At 43.9% G+C, this 20,782-nt stretch overlaps 1 protein-coding gene across 1 annotated transcript in view; it reads left to right on the top strand.

The window, feature by feature from the left end:
* The window catches only part of mrps26 (mitochondrial ribosomal protein S26), a 19,845-nt gene extending 5,312 nt beyond the window's left edge, over positions 1 to 14,533 (top strand). The window contains exons 2-4 of the mRNA XM_043694186.1: positions 1,130 to 1,276; positions 5,164 to 5,287; positions 13,984 to 14,533. Of these exons, the coding sequence (XP_043550121.1) occupies positions 1,130 to 1,276; positions 5,164 to 5,287; positions 13,984 to 14,133 (421 nt within the window). The 3' untranslated portion in view covers positions 14,134 to 14,533. The remainder of the gene's footprint in view (positions 1 to 1,129; positions 1,277 to 5,163; positions 5,288 to 13,983) is intronic.
* The last annotated feature ends 6,249 nt before the right edge of the window (positions 14,534 to 20,782 follow it).

Here is a 20,782-nt window from a genome sequence, read left to right as displayed (position 1 = left end):
AGAGACTCCATCAGTATTAAAAAGGGGGAGGGGGGATGGAGAGACCCCATCAGTATTAAAGGGGGGGGGTGGGTAGAAGGGAGAGACCCCATCAGTATTAAAGGGGAGGGGGGGGGAAGAGAGACCCCATCACCCCATCAGTACTAAAGGTGGTGGGGGGTTTAAAGACCCTGTCAGTAATAGGCAGGGCAGGGGTGTGTGGAAGGAGACCCCGTTTCACAATAGGTGGCGGTTAGGGGGGAGACCACGTCAGTAATAGACGGGCGAGAGGTGGGGGAGACCCCATCTGTCATGGACATGGAGGATTGGGTGGTCGGGCTTGGTGGTTCCCTATCAATAATCCACAGCGATGGGTTGGAAGGGGAGAGACCCCATCAGTAAGAGATGAGGATGTGGGGTCATGGTCAATAATAGACAGGGATGGGGGTGGTGAGGGAGAGACCTTGTCAATAATAGGTGTTCGAGAGGGACGTAGATATACTTAGGACTGAAAGTATCAAGGATATGGGGAGAAAGTTAAAATGTGATACTGAGTTGGATGGTCAGCTATGATTTTATTGAATGACAGAGCAGGTTTGGACACAATGGCTGATGCACGTTCCTATTTTCTGTTTTCCTAAAGCCTGATCATACTTTTCATGAACGAAATTCAACATACTCCACAAGGGCGTACAGATCATTATAAGAATATTAATACAATAATGATCGGATCTTCTGTTTCTTGAGGACAAAAGCTGGTGATAACCCAGGGATTTTCCTTGCTCTTTGTAATATTCCGGTGGGATCTTTAACCTCCACCTATGGGTGGGTAGATAGGGCTTTGGTTTCACTTATTACTTGAAACATGAAGCCTGCATCACTGCAGCACTCCATCAGTGTTGCACTTGTCATGTCTGTATAGATGTTTTTCTCGTGTCTCTGGAATGGGGCTATATAGCCACACATTCTGACAAGAGAGTGTTACCCAGTCAGCCACCATTGATGCTGTTCGTTCCTTATGTCAGGGAACTGGAAGCTGCAAGATTGGGCTCGAGTCGCTGAGACCTGGTGGTGAGTTTTATACATCCACATCTGAAAGGTCAAGTAAGTAAAATTTGACCATATTTCTCTTTCACCCCTGGAATGGAAGGGCTGAGTTTAAGGAGGAAATGCTTCGGAAGCGTTATGAAGAGGAGGTGGGCTCATTGGCTGAGGAACGAGCACAGCTAGAAGCTGAAGAACATCGGAGGCTCATGGCTTTCAATAAACTAGAGAATGAACGACTCCAAAAAATCCGGTGAGTTAAACATCCTTTAATGCAACAACATGGAGAATGATGGAGAAAGTTAGCAACATCTGTGGAAAGAGAAACAGAGTTAACGTTTTGAGTCTGGTATGACTTCTTCAGCACTTGTGAGTTACAAGATTATCAGACTGCTTAGTTGTCGAACAGAGAGACCTAGGGTTTGAGGTTAATAGTTCTTTGAAAGATGCATCACAGGTAGACAGGGTGGTTAAGAAGGCATTTAGCACACTTGTCTTCGTTATTCAGCCCATTGAGTGTAGGAGTTGGAATGTCATGCTGAGGTTATACACAGCATTGGTGAAACCACTTTTGGATTACTGTGTGCAGTTCTAGTCACCCTGCTAGAGGAAAGATATTATTAAATTGGACAGGGGTCAGGAAAGATTTACCAGGATGTTGTTGGGACTGGAGGGTTTGAGTTATAGGGAGAGGCTGGATAAACGGGACTTTTTTAATGAGTGTGGGAGGTTAAGGGCTGACCTTAAGGGTTTATAAAATCAAGACCATAGATAAATTGAATAGCAAAATAGGGTGGGGGAGTTCAAAACTTAGGGGCATATTTTTGAAGGTGAGTGGAGAAAGATTTAAAAGGAACCTGAAGGACAACTTTATTACTCAGTGAGTGGTTCATATGTGGAATAAATTGCCTGAGAAAGTGGTAGATGCAGGTACAGTTAGAACATTTAAAAGGCATTTATACAGGTCCCACGAATAGGAAAGGTTTAGAGGGATGTCGGCAAACTCAGACAAATAGGATAAGTTTAGTTTAGGAAACTTGGCGTGGACGAGTTGGATTGAAGTATCTGTATGATTCTATCTATGACTCTGACTTCCAGTATTGAACAAGCAGAATTTTCCTCCTGTTAAATATTGAGAAGACTGAAACTTTTTTTTTTCTCCTCATTTCCAATCTCTTTTCCTTAACTACAGACCCATCCCTCGTCTTGGTGGCAGTCTGAGATGAAGCCAGTCTGTTCGCAGTCTTGGTGTCACATTTGTTCTTGATGTGAATTTCCAAGTTCTTGCTTTTGCCATTTTGAATACTGTCTAATTCCACCTCTGTAACATTACTCAACCTCACCTGTCTCATACATTTGCTGCTGAAATTGTGCCTTACTTACCTCTCGACTAGCCTCAACTGTTCCAATTCACTCCAAGTTCGTCTTCCACATTCCACTTCTGAGGTCATCCACAGCTGAGTTCTGAAGAAGAGTCATACGGGATTTGATTCATTAACTCTGTTTTTCTCTTCACAGATGTTGCCAGACTATGCTAGAGAGTTTCTCTAGCATAGGGAAACAATTGAGGACAGTTCTGAAAGAGAAAATCAATCTCTACTGGAGAGGCAGGATTTGATCAGAGATGGTCAGCATAACTTTGTCAGAGGGAGATCATACCTAACAAATTGATTGATTGAATTCTTCAAGGAGGTGACCAGGTGTTTTGATGAGGCTGATGAAGTTGATGTAGCTTATGTGGATTTCAGCAAAACCTTTGTCAAGGTCCCAAATAGGACCCAGGGTAACTTGGCAAATTGGATCCAAATTTGCTCAGTGATAAGATACAGAAGGTGATCACTATTTGTGTGAATGGATTCCAGTGTGCAGTACCATACCCCAAGGATCAGTGCTGCGTCCCTTAATGTTTATGATATTTATAAATGATGTTGATGAGAATGAGGGGGCAGTGATATATAATATTGCAGATGACACAAAAATTGGCCAGATGGTTAATAATGAGGAATAAGGTCTTAGGATACAGGAAAATAGAGATGGACTGTTCAGTTGAGAAGATCATGACGGATGGAATTTAACCCTGATAAGTATGAAGCAATGCACTTTGGAAGAAGGACTAAGACAAGGGGGTATTCAATGAATGGCAGGACACTAGGAAGCTTAGGGGAACAGAGAGATCTTGGGGAGCTTGTCCACAGATCCCAGAAGGTGGAAGAACAGGTTAATAAGGCAGTTAAGAAAGCATACAAGACACTTACCTTAATCGATTGTGGCATTGATTATAAGAGCAGGGAAGTCATGTTGGAGCTTGACAAAACTTTGGAGTAATGTGTACAATTCTGGTCACCACACTCCAGGAATGATGTGGTTGCACTGGAGGAAGTGCAGAGGAGATTTACCAGGATGTTGTCTGGATTGGAGCATTTCAGTTCCTCAGGGGGACAGGATAAGCTTGGGTTGTTTTCTTTAAAACAGAGAAGGCTGAGAGGAGATCTGATAGAGGTCTGTAAGATTGAGGCATGGACAGGGTGGGTAGGAAGGAGTTGTTCCCCTTAGTTGAAAGATCAGTAACAAGGGGATACAAGTGAAAGGCAGGTGGTTTCAAGGGGATTTGAGGACAAACATTTTTACCCAGAGGATGCTGAGGGTGTGGAAAGCACTATCCGGGACAGGTGGTTGAGGTGCAAGACTTCACAGTCTTTAAAAAGTCCGAGTATTCAAGAGTATTGACCCAATGCTGGAAAGTGGGACTAATGTAAATAGGTTGATGCAGACTCGGTGAGTTTCTTCTGCGCTGTATGACTTTTGTTTTCTGATCTCCAGTGCTTTATCATTATCAAAAACTCTGTGGCCTGTGTCTTAACTCACAACATGTTTCATTTCCCCGTCATCCTTGTGCAATTTTACCTTGGTCAAGCAATGTCTTGATTTTGAAGTTCCCATCCTTGTTTTTGTACCCCTCACAATCTCTCTCACTTTTCAGACACCTTATCCTCCATCATACCTGCAGTTCTGGACTCCGCACATTCCCAGCTTTAATTACTCCACTGTTGGGTGCCTGTGTCTTTAGTCACCTATGTCCCAAGCTCTCTGCCTCTTTGTTGTTATTCTCCTTTAAGACCATTCTGAATATCTACCTCTTTGAGCAAGCATTTGGCCCTCATATCACCTTGTCAGCTCAATATCAGACTGTTTTATAATGCTCTCCTGAAGGGCTTGGAACATTTCTTCATGTTAAAACAACTAGATAAATATAATTTGTTGTTGAGCCTTGAAGTTCACTGACCAGTATTTAATCACAGCCTCATTATTCCTGGGAATTCACAGCAGAGAAATGGGCTATTCAGTCCAACCGATCTGTCAACTTGATGTTCCATTCAAATCTCCTCCCACCATTCATCATCTCATCCTATCAGTATGACCATTCTTTCCATCTTATGATTACCGAGCTCCCTTTTAATTCATGACTACTGCTCCATGGTGTCACAGTGGCTCAGTGGTTAGCACTGCTGCCTCACAGTGCCAGGGACCCAGGTTTGATTCCAGCCTTTGGCGATTGCCTGTGTGGAGTTTGCACATTCTCCCCGTGTCTGCATGGGTTTCCTCCCACAGTCCAAAGATGTGCAGGCCACGTGGATTAGCCATGGGAAATGTAGGGTTGTAGGGATAAAGTAGGTGGTGGGATGCTCTTTCAGAAGGTTAGTGTGAACTTGTTGGGTCAAATGGCCTGCTTCCACAGTGTAGGGATTGTGTTAGGGCCGAACATTGAGGACCGAAGGGCCTGTTATGCATGAATTGTTCTATGTTAGCATGTTCAATATTCTCCCTGATCTCTGGGTAAAGAGGTTTCTCCTGAATTCCTGATTTGATTTCTTTGTGACTGTTTTAGGCTGGTCTGTTATTGTGCTGTCTCCCACAAATGGAAAATCATTCGTGATTTTAAAAACCTCTAAGGTTGTTAATAGAGGAGTGTGAAATCACAGTGCTTCGAGTTACCTCAGGGTAGTGAAAGGGCTTGGTATTAAAAGCACTTTCTTTATTTGTTTCAATTTAAAACTGAGAGAAAGGGCAAATCAATGAGGCAAAGTAACACCTAAATATATTTAAATAATTGCCTTTGTATTTTGTGTCTTTGTGTGACAGTGAGGAGCGACTCCAAAGAGAGGCAGAAGAGGAGCAGGAGCAGAAACTCCAGGCAGCCATCAGCAGAGAAAAGAAAAAGATTGAATTCCTGAAGGAGAAGGAACAGGAAGTGCTACAGCTTCAGGTAAACAGCGAGCGTGGGTGTGACAAACAGCTTTATTGTCACAACTCCAGTCTGTTACACATGTAGTGTAATCCTCCCACTGTCCCCATCAACAGTCCCAGGACAGGGACAGCACTGCGTTAGGTACAGAGTAAAAGCTCCCTCTATGCTGTCCCCATCAGATACGCCCAGAACAGGGACAACATGGGGTTAGATGCAGACTAAAACTCTTTCTGCACTGTCACTTCAACCACTCCCCAGATAAGGACAGCACTGGGTTAGATACAGAATAAAGCTCTCTCTACACTGGACCATCAGACACTCCCAGGAAAGGGACAGCAGCAGATTAGGTACAGCGTAAGGCTCTCTCTACACTGCCCCCATCAAACATTCTCTGGATGGATACAGCACAGGGTTAGCTATAAAGTAAAGCTCTCTCTACACTGTCCCAATCAAACGCTTCTGGAACAGGTACAGTGTGAGATTAGAGAGAGTAAAGCCTCCTTTACACTTGTATCAAACATTGATAAGGTGGGTAAAACGTGTTAGATACACAGCAAAACATCCACTATGTTGTTCTATCACACTATGCTCAGCCAAGGGGAATTGAGAAGTAAGCATTCTATCTATTTGGTCACTGCACTTTCCATTGCCTAACCTTGATTCAGTTGCAAATTCTGACAGTTTATTTTCACAGAATTCTCTCATACTTTTTCAAGTTCAGGGGAAGCTGCGAGACAGAAAGAAAATCTTTTTATCTGCACAAACTCTTGGATTTAAACTGTGCTGCCAAATAGATTGTACCAAAGAAATATATTTCTCATTTACCACTGAAAGTGTACTTGTATTAATTAATCATTGATGGAGTTATGTTATAATCGATAATCATTAAAGATATTTCAAAATTTCACTTCAAGTTTCTCCATAGACAGCTGGTTTGTCAATTAGACCAGTCGTGTGAAAGCTCTATGCTGCTTTATGACTCTGTTTTCCAGTGTTATGGTCATAACAACTTGCGTCATATTATCCCCTCAACATAGGAAAGCATCACGAGGAACCTTTTCAGGAACATAATCAGATAAACAATGACATTGCTTTAAAAATGTAAGAACAAGGCACTTAATGCCTGGTCAAATATGGAGATGGGAAGAGAGGTTCAGGGAAGTAATTCCAGAGCTTGTGTCCCAAGAGATAAAGATATGGAGCAAAGGAGGTGGGGATAGCACAAGAGTTGGAGTTGTACAGACATGGAGCCTGTGGAGGATGGTTATGGTTCCAGAAGAGCTGCTACAGATACTTTAAATGTGGCGTACTGTTTGAGATCTTAACTAAAAACAGAAGACACTGGAAGTACTCAGCAAATCTGTAGAGAAACCGAGTTGTCCATGACCTTACATCAAAACTCCATGGATGCTGCAATGAGATAGTCATAGAGCTGTACAGCACAGAAACAGACCTTTTGGTCAAACTCGTCCATATTGACTAGATATCTTAAATTAATCTTGTTCCATTTGCCAGCGTTTGGCCCATATTCCTCTCAACCCTTCCTATTACTGAACCCATTCAGATGCCTTTTAAATGTTATAATTGTACCAGCCTCACCACCTCCTTCAGCAGCTCATTCCATACAGGAAGGCAATGGCCTAATGGTATTTTTGCTGGACTGTTAATCCAGCGATCCAGATAACCTTCTGGAGACCCGGGTTCAAATCCTGCCATGGCAGATGGTGGAATTTGAATTCAATAAATATCTGGAATTAAGAATCTAACGATGACCATGAATCCATTTTTGAGTATCAGAAAAATGCCCATCTAGTTTACTAATGTCCTTTAAGGGAAGGGAATTGCCATTGTTACCTAGCCTGGCCTACGTATGACTTCATATCCACAGCAATATAGTTGAATCTTGGCAGTTAGGGATGGGCAATAAATGCTGCCTAGTCAGCAACGTCCTCATCCCATAAATTAATAAAGATAAAAGAAGCACCATCTTCTGCATGATAAAGTTGTCCCTTAAGACCCTTAACTCTTGCCCCCTCACCTTAAATCTACACTGTCTAGTTCTGGACTCCCCTACTCTGGGGAGAGGCTTTGACTATTCATTCATGCTACTCCTGATTTTATAAACCTCTATAACCTCTGATGCTCAAGAGAATGTAGCCCCAGTCTATTCAGCTTCTCCCTGTCGCTCAAACCCTCCAACCCCATCATCATCCTTGTAAATCTTTTCTGAACCCTATCATGTTTCACGACGTCTTTTCTACAGCTAAATGATCAGATTATGCGTTCAGTAATGTTGCTCATTGGGGTGAGCTGATTTGCTATTTTCTTCAACGCGACAATTCCTGGTCTAGATTTTGCCGAATGACAAGTTAGCTTGATCCAGATTTCTGTACAGTACCAATGCACAGAGACACTGAGTCAACATTTCAGTGACCTTACATCAGAACTGCCCAGATGCTGACTGACCTGCTGAGCATTTTTTGCTTTTGCTACAGACAATTTTGTTCCCTGATTACTTATTTCCACCGAGTACAGAGAGGTAGGCACCAAGGGGAATGGGAAGAAAGCAGGAATGTAGCTTTTGAGATAGAAGATCACCCATCAGTTGAAGGGCCGAATGGTTTACTCCGGTTCCTAGTGTGTATGTTTCAGCTGGGAAGAGGGGGAGAGTGTGAAGCCATGTGCACTCTGACGCCTACCAATGATCAGTCCTTCTGCTATGGTTAGGCAGTCTTGGATTTGGGAAATCTGTTTTAAAGCTGGCCATTCCAGCCAAAATTTCCACTGTCTGTCTTCAAGGAAGTGTGCAGTCCCAAAACCTCATGCAATTGGCAATCTTTGTGCCAAAAGCTGGATCAAACTTCACTAATTTGTGACCTCAGGGCGACACATTGGCACAGTGGTTAGCACTGCTGCCTCACAGCGCCAGAGACCCGGGTTCAATTCCCACCTCAGGTATTGTCTGTGTGGGTTTTCTCCGGGTGCTCTGGTTTCCTCCCACAGTTCAAAAAATGTGCAGGTCAGGTGAATTGGCTGTGCTAAATTGCCTGTAGTGTTAGGTGAAGGGTTAAATGTGGGGGAATGGGTCCGGGGGTTGCTTTTCGGCGGGTCGGTGAGGACTTGTTGGGCCGAAGGGCCTGTTTCCACACTGTAAGTAATCTAATCTAATCTGTAAGCCAAATGTTGTCCAGCTCAACGTTGCTCACAATCACCTTCTCGAGCAAACAGTAGTGGGCAACAAATGCTGGCCCGGCCGCAACACCCAGGCCCCATGAGTGAATTTTTTTGATTAAAAAGTCTTGATTATGGGATCTTGCTGTGTTGTTTTGGTGGTAACTCTGCAATCAGATCCCATGGCTTAATAGATCATACGCAAATATGCTGTAAATTGATTAGTTGGTTAATTGCCAGAAGAAATTCACGCAAGGCAGAAGTTCTTTCACAACAGGACACATGTTGGCTACATCTGCAGGAAGTGCACCCAACTCCAGCTCCTTGAAAACCTTGTTAGGGAATTGGAGCTGAGCTGGATGAACCGCGGATCATTCGGGAGGCTGAGGGGGTAATTGAGATAAGTTACCGGCAGTTGGTCACTCTTGAGGTTCAGGATAAGGATAGATGGGTTACAGTCAGGGGGAGGAAAGGGGACAGACAGTGCACAGACCCCCTGTGGACATTCCCCTCAGCAATAAGTATATTGTTTTGGATGCTGCTGGGGGGGGGTGGGGGAGGTGGAATGACCTTTGAGGAAAGCCATACTGGTCAGTTCTCTGGCACTGAGCCTGACACTGTGGCCCAGAAGGGAAGGGGGCAGAATAGAAAAGTACTCGTGGTAGGAGACTCGATTGTTAGGAGAATTGACAGGAGATTGACAGGATCGGGACTCCCGGAAGGTATGTTGCCTCCCTGGTGTCAGGGTCCGGGACGTCTCCGATCGGGTGTATAAGATTCTGAAAGGGGAGGGCGAACAGCCAGAAATCGTGTTACATATTGGCACCAATGATATAGCCAGGAAAAGGATTGAGGATATAAAAAGTGATTTCAGGGAGTTAGGGTGGAAGCTGCAGAGCAGGGCGAACAGAGTAATGTTCTTGGGTTTGCTACCGGTGCCACAAGATAGTGAGGCGAGGAAGAGGGAGCGGGTGCAGCTTAACATGTGGCTGCACTGCTGGTGTAGGAGGGAGGGCTTCAGATATGTAGATAATTGGGATGCCTTCTGGGGAAGGTGGGACCTGTACAAGAAGGACGGGTTGCACCTGAAGTGGAAGGGGACCAATGTCCTGGGTGGAAGGTTTGCTCGAGTGGTTCAGGAAAGTTTAAACTAGTATGGCAGGGGGGTGGGAACCTGAGCTGTATACTGGAGGTGAGAGTTGATGGAGTTGAGGCAATAGCAAGAGGTGGCGCAGCCAGTGGGAAGGAATTTCCTGGGAAAGAACCAAGGGATTAGTTAAAGTGTGTTTGTTTTAATGCAAGGAGTATCAGGAATAAAAGTGACGAACTTAGAGCATGGATCAGTACCTGGTGCTATGATGTTGTGGCCATAACAGAGACGTGGGTTTCTCAGGGGCAGGAATGGTTGCTGGATGTTCCAGGGTTTAGAACATTTAAAAAGAATAGGGAGGGGGGAAAAAGAGGAGGGGGGTGTAGCACTGCTAATCAGAGAGGGTATCACAGCTACAGCAGTTACCATTGTCGAGGAGGCTCTGCCTACTGAGTCAGTAGGGGTGGAAATTAGGAACAGTAAGGGAGCAGTCATCTCATTAGGGGTTTACTTCAGGCCCCCCAATAGCAGCAGAGAGATGGAAGAAAGCAGAGGTCGGCAGATTTTGGAAAAGTGTGAATGTAGTCGGGTTGTTGTAACGGGAGACTTTAACTTTCCCAATATTGATTGGAACTTCCTTCAAGCAGATGGTTTGAAAGGACTTGTTTTTGTAAGGTGTGTTCAGGAGGGTTTCCTAACTCAGTACGTTGACAGGCCGTCGAGGGGAGAGGCCATTTTGGATTTGGTGCTCGGCAATGAGCCAGGACAGGTGTCAGATCTTGCAGTGGGAGAGCATTTTGGTGATAGTGGCCACAACTGCCTCACATTCTACATAGCTATGGAGAAGGAGCGAAGCAGGCACAATGGGAGGATATTTAATTGGGGAAAAAGAAACTATGATGTTATCAGACGTGAGTTGGGAAGCGTGGACTGGGAGCAATTGCTCCATGGAAAGGGCACTATAGACATGTGGAGACTGTTTAAGGAGCAGTTGTTGAGAGTGATGCATAAATGTGTTCCTCTGAGACGGACAAGAAAGGACCTTGGATGAGGAGAGCAGAGGAGCTTCTCGTCAAAAGAAAGAAGGCAGCTTATGTAAGGAGGAGGAAGCAAGGGTCTTGCTCAGCTCAAGAGGATTACAGGCAGTCGAGGAAGGAGCTCAAAAATGGTCTGAGGAGAGCAAGGAGGGGGCACGAAAAAGGCTTGGCAGGAAGGATTAGGGAGAATCCAAAGGCATTTTACACGTTTGTGAGGAATAAGAGAATGATCAAAGAAAGAGTAGGGCTAATCAGGGATAGCATAGGGAACTTGTGTATAGAGTCCGAGGAGATAGGGGAAGCCCCAAATGAGTTTTTTGCTTCTGTCTTTACTAAAGAAAAGGACCTTGTAGTGAATGAACCCATTGAGGAGCAGATAAGCATGCTGGAACAGATAGAGATTGAAGAAGCTGATGTGCTGTAAATTTTAACAAACTTTAAGATTGACAGGTCGCCAGGGCCAGACCAGATTTGTCCTCGGCTGCTTTGGGAAGCGAGAAATGTGATTGCTTCGCCGCTTGTGAAGATCTTTGCATCCTCGCTCTCCATTGGAGGGAGGCAAATGTAATTCCTCTTTTCAAGAAAGGAAATAGGGAAATCCCCGGCAATAACAGACCAGTCAGTCTCACGTCTGTCATCTGCAAGGTGTTAGAAAGGATTCTGAGGGATAGGATTTATGACCATCTGGAAGAACATGGCTTGATTAAATGCAGTCAGCACGGCTTTGTGAGGGGCAGGTTACTAGACAAGTTGATGAGGGTCGAGCGATGGATGTGGTGTATATGGACTTCAGCAAGGCATTTGATAAGGTTCCCCATGGTATGCTCGTTCAGAATGTTAGGAGGACTGGGATACAGAATTGGCTGGTTGACAGAAGACAGCGAGTGGTAGTGGAAGGAAAGTATTCTGCCTGGAAGTTAGTGGTGAGTGGTGTTCCACAGGGCTCTGTTCTTGGGCCTCTATTTGTAATTTTTATTAATGACTTGGATGAGGAGATTGAAGGATGGGTTAGCAAGTTTGCACCCGACACAAAGGTTGGAGGTGTCGTTGACAGTATAGAGGACTGTTGTAGCCTGCAGCGTGACACTGACAGGGTGCATAGATGGGCTGAGAGGTGGCAGATGGAGTTCAACCTGAATAAATGCAAAGTGATGCATTTTGGAAGGTCGAACTTGAAAGTTGAGTACAGGATCCTTGGCAGTGTGGAGGAACAGAGGGATCTTGGGGTGCAGGTACATAGATCCCTTAAAATTGCCACCCAAGTGGACAGGGTTGTTAAGAAAGCATACAGTGTTTTAGCTTTCATTAACAGGGGGATCGAGTTTAAGAGCTGTGAGATCTTGTTACAGCTCTATAAAACTTTGGTTAGACCGCACTTGGAATATTGTGTCCAGTTCTGGTCGCCCTATTATAGGAAAGATGTGATTGCTTTGGAGAGGGTTCAGAGGAGGTTTATCAGGATGCTGCCTGGAATGGAGGGCTTATCTTACGAATGGAGGTTGACTGAGCTCGGACGTTTTTCATTGGAAAAAAGAAGGAAGAGAGGGGACCTAATTGATAATGAGAAGATAATGAGAAGCATAGATAGAGTTTATAGCCAGAGACTTTTTCCCAGGGCAGAAATTGTTAATACGAGGGGTCATAGTTTTAAGCTGTTTGACGGAAAGTATAGAGGGGATGTCACAGGCGGGTCCTTTACACAGAGAGTTGTGAGGGCATGGAATGCATTGCCAGCAGTAGTTGTGGAAGCGAGGTCATTGGGGAGATTTAAGAGACTGCTGGACATGCATATAGTAAAAGAAATTTGAGGGTTTGTACATTAGGTTTACCTTACATGAGGATCAATGGTCGTCACAACATCGTGAGCTGGAGGGCCTGTTCTGTGCTGTACTGTTCTATGTTCCAACAGGACCTAAGTTTATGACAGAATAGGACGAACGTTATAATGTATATGGAAGGCAGTTAGAAACATTCTAGCACAAACTTCAAAACAAGGTGTCAATCTATCATCAGCACTATCCATTACTGAAACGAAATTCCAAGAAATATGTCTCTTAAACTTTTTAAATCTTTACTTAACACGCCTAGACAAGGTCGATACATGGAGAATGTTCCCGATGGTGGGTGCATCCAGAACCAGGGGTCACAGTCTGAAAATTCAGGGTAGACTATTTAGGATAGAGATGAGACATTTCTTCACCCAAATAGTGGTGAGCCTGTGGAATTCATTACCACAAGAAGTAGTTGATGTCAGAACATTGAATGTATTCAAGAGGCAACTAGATTTAGCATTTGGGGCTAATGGGGTCAACGGTTATAGGGAGAAAGCAGGATTAGGCTATTGAGTTGGACAAGCAACCACGATCATGATGAATGGTGGAGCAGACTCAAAGGGCAGAATGGCGGCCTCCTGTTCCTATCTTCTATGTATCTATATAACTGACATTTTCCAGTTACTCTCCCTCGGCTGAGGCTGATTTTACCTGTTCATTTCCAAGACCGCTGCCATGAACCTTTCACAGTTCTGATGTCCTGAACATTCTCACTTCTGACAACCAAAAGGTTTCCATGCACGTTCTCCTGGCTTGGAATATCCAGAGATTGAAAACCACTTCAGTTGAGATAACCTATTTCTTGTTCTTTCATGAGATGAGTGTGGCTGGCTGAGCGACCCATCCCTCATTGAACTTGCGAAAGTGACGGTGAGCTGCCTTCTTGAAGTGCTGCAGTCCATAATCTTAATCTGTATTGAACTGACAAACCTACTTCCTCGAAGAGAAAGACTCTCCTCATTTAAACAGAAGTCTTGAGTCCTTCTAACCTGAAGTCAAAAATTAGGTAACTGCCTTAATGTGTTTATTCTATCTGTTATAAACTCAACACTATAAATATTTTATCCATTAACATTATAGGACTGGCTAGAATCCACTGCTCTCTATTTTGAATCTAAATCCCAAAAATGGTGATAATATATGCAGTTTGCAAATTGTCTGCCACAGGGAGTCATAGAAATATACAGCACGGAAATAGACCCTTCGATCCATGCCGACCAGCTATCCTAAACTAGTCGTGTATGCCAGCATTTGGCCCATATCCTTCTAAACCCTTAGTATTCATATACCCACCTAGTTGCCTGTTAATGTTCTGCATTCTGACAGTTTCTCAAGTGTCCAACTATCTAAAACATCCAAAGATTGCAGATATTTTTAATCAACTTGTTCAGACATATTATGGCTCACTTCAGATATTTGAACACTGGATTCCTGACCCAGAGGTAGGGACATTACTACTGCATCATAAAGCCCTAGATCAAAAAAGGCTGTGCAATGTAAACCCTGGGGTTATATAAAGTGGTGTGCAAGTTTGGAAGTTGGCAAGATCATCATTATCTCACCTTCTGTCTTTCTGTCTCACAGGAGGAAGTGAAGAATTTCATCACGCTGGAAAATTTGGATCAACGGATAGCAGAAGCTCTGGACAATCCAAAAAATTACAACTTTGCCATTGACACGGAGGGCCGGATCATAAGGAGCCCCGTGAAGCAGCAGACCACACAGCACAGCTGAGCAGACACCTCATCTGAACCCTGCACTGTTCTGCCAAGCTCACTTCTCTGAAGTGGCTGGTACTGGGGCGTCATTAACGTGAAATTAGGAGGGAAGGTGTGAATGCCTTCAAACAGTAACAAACTGTACAATAGGTTGATCAACTTAGCTTGGTTGAGGGATATCCTGATCCAGTAATCCAGCAAAATGTAGCATCTTCAAAGATGTATCCCAATTGGACATGTCTATTTTGTACTGTCCAAAAGAGCTGTTTTCAGGATGTATAGGACTAGTTTTTTTTTCAGACTTTAAAGTCAATCAATTCACTTATAAACTCCCCTGATTATTGTCTGCAACAGTGAATCTACTTTCATAATGCTGGAGCTGAATTGCACCAATAAATACAACTCAGTTTGTGGTCTGGGTGTGCCTTGCATCAATAAATACAACAGCAGGTGTTTATGTTACCATACTTGTAACATAATAAGGAAAGAAGGCACATTTAATCTGGGTATGCATTAAATATAATTGAAAAAGACTTCACTTTTGATGGTGTGCATTGGCCTTAAAAGGCTTTGCATGTGAATATTGAATCGACTACACAGGCGATTTATAACTTATGATGGTTAGTAGTTTACATAGAAAATGTCACAGTGATTTTGATGTTGGGAATGTCACTCAGTTGTGAGTGATAACACTTCTGGGTCGAAAGATAAAAAGGGTCCTAATTTGCTATGCCATTCCAAATGGGCTTACAGAAATGTATAGCATGGAAACAGACCCTTCAGTGCAACTTGTCCATGCTGACCAGGTAGCCTAACCTCATCTCTTTCCAATTACCAGCATTTGGCACTCTTCATAAATCCATCCTGATGCCTTTTCAATGTTGCAATTGTACCAGCCTCCACCACTTCCTCTGGCAGCTCATTCCATACATACATGCACCCTCTGTGTGAAAAGGTTGCCCCTGAAGTCCCTTTTAAATATTTCCCCTCTCATCTTAAACCTATGCCCTCTATTTTAGACTCCCTTACCCTGGAAAAAAGGCTTTTGGCTTTTCACCCTATCCATGCCAGTATCACTGTTTTAGCACAGTGTCAGCTTAGTCTGTATTTTCACCTTCAGTGATGGATGGAACTGAATTTTTCATGGGTGGTCCCTCAGGATTAAGGATGACTTGTCTGTATCCCAGTTCAATGTGTTCTGAGATGGTTGATAAATCCAATGGATAATTTGCAGACTCCGACATATGTCAGAGGTGCTTGAAGGGTTAAGTAAATCGGTTGTTTGGAGGTTTGTGCACACCCTTCACTACCTCAGCTTTACTCTGCATGCTCCAGCTGTATTCTCTGCTTGTGATTGAGGCCAACCTGGAATAACCTTTCTTCTCAATTGTTGGTCACAAACCAGGACTTCTAGGAATGCCGACAGGCTGTTTGACCTCTTGGGTATGACCTGAGGACATCCTTAAAGCATTTCCATTGTCCTTCTGCACACTATCTGCCAAGAACGAGTTCTACATAAAGTAGGTGCTTCAATGTCTGTGGTGGACAAATGAATGAGATGATGGAAAACAAGGGACTAACTGGAGACAGGGTTCAAATCCCATCATGATAGCTGGGGGAATTAAAATTCAAGAAAGAACTCTGGGAAAACACTTGTCTCAGTAATGGTGACCACAAAGCTATCATTAATCATTGTAAAAATCCAAATGGTTCATTAATATCTATTTAGGGAGGGAAATGTGTTGCTTTACCTGGTTTGACCTCCATGTAATTCCAGAACCATAATGTGGTTGACCCTTACCTGCTCCCTTGAACTATCCTACCTGCCCATCTTCCTTCTCACCTATCCGCCCACCCTCTCCATCGACCTATCAACATCACCCCCACCTGCATCTGCCTATCGATTTCCCAGCTACCTTTCCACTCACACTCCTATCTATCTCTCAACCCTCTCACCCCCCCCCCCCCCAACCCATATTCCTGATGAACGGCTTATACCCAAAACTTCATCTCTCCTGCTCTTCGGATGCTGCCCGACCTGTTTTTCCAGCTTTTCGACTGATCTCCAGCATCTGCAGTCCTCACTTTCTCTCATTCACTGGACCTAGGTACATTATAAATCAAATCAAAAAAGGTCTTTAAAGTATGTGAGGACCTGGAGGTCTCAGTTGGCCAGTAAGTCGTGACTTTTATCTCAGATTTGAGACCCTGGTGCACAAATGGTTGCAGGCATGAGCTGGCAGCATGGAGGTGATGATGATCACCTGTGTCTACCTTCCTTCGAACAGGGATTTCCAAGGTGTGGGAAATGGTCAACATTCTTACTGAGTACTTAGAATGGAGAGAGGCAAATGATTAAGATCTTTGGCCAAGTGCTTGTGTTCAGGTACAGGCAGCAGTAAAATGGTATTGTTGCTGCACTAGTAACCCCAGACTAGTTATAGACAATACTCTGGGACCCAGATTCAGGTCCCATCAAAGAAAATCTGGAACTAAAAGTCAAATGATGACCATGAAACTTGATTGTCATAAAAAACCCATCTGGTTTGCTAATTATCTTGTGTCATCCTTACATGTGGTTCTGAAGTGGTCCAGCAAGCTACTCAAAATGATTTTTAAGAAAACTGGAAAAAAAAGAATAAAGCCAGATTACCTTGCATCAACCTAGATACAAGAAAGGACAATGGCAAACTCAGCAAAGACCCCCTCACCATCAGTTAGGGGCTAGTGCCAAAATGCGGGGAGCTGTCTCACAAACGACTGAAGCAACATCAGACAGAGTTATACTCACAGATAGTGTCCTACAAAATGAAATCACCATCCCTGGGTATGTGCTCGCCCACCATCAGGACAGATCCAGCTGAGGCGCTGGTACAATGGGGCAGAACTGACCTGACTCATGAAGTCTCGTGGCATCAGGTCAAACATGGGCAAAGAATGCTACTGATCACCTCATACCACCTTCTCTCAGCTGCTTCATCATACAGCACAGAAGCAGACCCTGCGGCCCGACTTCTCCATGCCCACCATGTTTCCTAAACTGAATAATCCCATTTTCCTGCATTTGCCCCATATTCCTCTAAACCTTTCCTCTCCGTGTATCTGTCCAAAAGTATTTTAAATGTTTTAATTGTACCTACCTCTACCATCTCCTTTGGCAGCTCGTTCCATATACACAGTACCTTCTGTGTGAAAAAGTTGCCACTCTAGTCTTCAGTACTATTGCTGGAATGTTGTCCGGGCCCATAGCCTTTGCAGTATCCCATGTCTCCAACAGTTTCTTGGTATCACATGGAGTGAATTGAATTGGCTGGAGACCAGAATCCTGCCATTCCCCTGAGATTTTGTAGATGCTGATTCGCATGCTGACACATTGACTTCTGCTGCTGGAAATTGCCAGAAATCATAGTGTGCCACGAGAAAACAATCTGAGGGCCTTTTATTGGAACCTGTGGGATACTGGGGAAACCAAATTGGATCAACCATTTAGCACTTTGGGCTGAAGATTGTTGCAAATGCTTCGCTAATGTGATACACCTGCCTATTATTGAAGATTTATTTAGATTGATTTAAATTTATTTAATATTGTAACTGGTGCCCAGAAAAATGGATAATGTCACCAAGCCCTGGCGCTGTCTTGAATTACAGAATAACTTACTGAATAAATTGATATTAAATTGATGTTATGAAACTGAAACATCTTCAAAAGTTAATCTTTCCCTTTCCGTAGACTTCAGCTCTCTGCTCTCAGACGGCGCCATCCGACATTGTCCCCGGGTTCCTTGCAATGTGCTCCTTTCCATTTTCCACCTTCACTTCCATGTTCACTGTCCCTGAGCTGGAGATGGTCACACCGCATGGGTCCTGCACCTTCTCCAATGCTGGACGTTGACTGATGGGACTTGGCTCATCTTTCGATGCAGCCACCCAAGATGGAGCGGGGATGGAGATAAGTGGGGCCCCAGTCTCCCACAGGAGGATGTTAGGAGGAGCCCCGAGGGCAGCTAAAACAAAAAAAGATTAGCGAGCAGCAAAGACAATGATGAAGCCGTGTGTAGGCAGCAGGTGACATTACATGAGCCCATGAGTGGCAGATCCCACGCTCAGAAGCTAAGAACGATGGGGATATTTGTGGAGCCTCTCACTCCAGTGAGTTGTTTATTTGTCCATCACCATTTGCAACTGGATGCGGCAGGACTGAAGAGCTTAGTTAGACCTGATTTGTTGGTTGTGGAATCGCTTAGCCCTGTTTGTCACTTTCTTCTTGTTACGACATGGGACAAACCCTCCTGCTTAATTTACACCAGCAACACCAGATTTATCCCGTGCAGTAATCTGTGAAAATTCGAGGGGCCAAGAACTACTTAAAGTAAAAATTAACAACTTTATTTCTTAAAGTATAACAGAATAATTAACTAACCACTATTTACAACTCCTTCCTCTAACCTATCTTTTATCTTCCCTTCTATAATACCAGTCCAATAAAACACCCCGATTAAGATTTATCAAAAATTCAAGTTTTCAAAACCAGCCAGCTGTTGAATCTTCTATTTGGATCTTCCTCTGTCTTCTTTTCTTCTTAGGGATTATGCTGCAAAGGTCACAGTTCGATAAAGGTACCTTTAAGAGAGTTATTTTCAGGCAATCTCTACATGCTGGTGGCATGGCAGTTCTCTTCCCAACTAGTCAATTTTCTCCAGTCTTATACCCCCAAAGCATCAGATTGTGTCATTGGCTTTTTAAGATTATCAATATATTCAATTAAAACTTGAGTGGAATTTGGTATTTTTGGGGGTATAGTTTCACTGATTGGCCTAATTCAATTTTTTTATTGTCTCCAGGCAACCAGATACCCGTGTTACCCAGTAGCTGGAGCACATATTACATTGTATCTTATTCAGAACACTTGGTGCTGTCAGGTAGTTCTGCTAGCTTTTAACTCTCTTAAAGGTACAGTACACCCACATTTTCATAACACTTCTTATGCCACGAACATTAAGAAGTCCTGTTTTGGAGCTTCATCAGGTTGACCTCATTTTTGGGCATGTCTGGTACTGCTCCCGCATGTCATTCTGCACTCTTCATTCATTTGTACTTGAGTGAACTAGGTTTGATTCCCTGTTGTAATGGTAATATTTGAGTGTACAATATAGGATTGCAAATTGTATTTGAATACAATTCTCCTGCTGCTGATGGCCCACAGCACCTCGTGGATACCCTGTATTAAGTTGCTGGGTCTGTTTGAAGTCTGTCCTTGAGTGGTGATAGTGCCACACGACAATGGAGGATGGGAATATGGGAATTCATCTCCATAAAAGTAATGTGCCGTAGTATCATACTGATACAATCATGGATGGTACTTGTCCACATCCCTCATCAAACTATCCCATACAGATCCAACACAGGCTTCCCCATGGGAGACTGATTAGCAAGGTTAGATCTCATGGAATACAGGGAGAACTAGCCATTTGGATACAGAACTGGCTCAAAGGTAGAAGACAGAGGGTGGTGGTGGAGGATTGTTTTTCAGACTGGAGGCCTGTGACCAGTGGAGTGCCACAAGGATCGGTGCTGGGTTCTCTACTTTTTGTCATTTACATAAATGATTTGGATGCGAGCATAAGAGGTACAGTTAGTAAGTTTGCAGGTGACACCAAAATTGGAGGTGTAGTGGACAGCGAAGAGGGTCACCTCAGATTACAACAGGATCTTGACCAGATGGGCCAATGGGCTGAGAAGTGGCAGATGGAGTTTAATTCAGATAAATGCGAGGTGCTGTATTTTGGGAAAGCAAATCTTAGCAGGACTTATACACTTAATGGTAAGGTCCTAGGGAGCGTTGCTGAACAAAGAGACCTTGGAGTGCAGGTTCATAGCTCCTTGAAAGTGGAGTCGCAGGTAGATAGGATAGTGAAGAAGGCGTTTGGTATGCTTTCCTTTATTGGTCAGAGTATTGAGTATAGGAGTTGGGAGGTCATGTTGTACAGGACATTGGTCAGGCCACTGTTGGAATAGTGCGTGCAATTCTGGTCTCCTTCCTATTGGAAAGATGTTGTGAAACTTGAAAGGGTTCAGAAAAGATTTACAAGCATGTTGCCAGGGTTGGAGGATTTGAGCTATACAGAGAGCTGGGGTCTGTTTTCCCTGGAGCGTCGGAGGCTGAGGGGTGACCTTATAGAGGTTTACAAAATTATTGGGGGAATGGATAGGATAAATAGACAAAATCTTTTCCCTGGGATTGGGGAGTCCAGAACTAGAGGGCATAGGTTTAGGGCGAGAAGGGAAAGATATAAAAGAGACCTAAGGGGCAACCTTTTCACGCAGAGGGTGGTACATGTATGGAATGAGCTGCCAGAGGATGTAGTGGAGGCTGGTACAATTGCAACATTTAAGAGGCATTTGGATGAGTATATGAATAGGAAGGGTTTGGAGGGATATGGGCCGGGTGCTGGCAGGTGGGACTAGATTGGGTTGGGATATCTGGTCGGCATGGATGGGTTGGACCAAAGGGTCTGTTTCCGTGCTATACATCTCTATGGTTCTATGACAGGCATGTACCTAATAATGTAACAGTACTATGGCACAAGGACATGTCAGAGTCCTCTGGTGAGTAACGTTTCTCCAAATTCTATCCACCATTTTCAAGGTGCAAGTCAGGAGTGTGA

This window comes from Chiloscyllium plagiosum, chromosome 1, assembly GCF_004010195.1.
Source record: "Chiloscyllium plagiosum isolate BGI_BamShark_2017 chromosome 1, ASM401019v2, whole genome shotgun sequence".
NCBI classification, from domain to species: Eukaryota; Metazoa; Chordata; class Chondrichthyes; order Orectolobiformes; family Hemiscylliidae; genus Chiloscyllium; species Chiloscyllium plagiosum.
The sequence above is the reverse complement of the archived record's forward strand: the minus strand, read 5'-3'. Positions and strand labels throughout refer to the sequence as shown.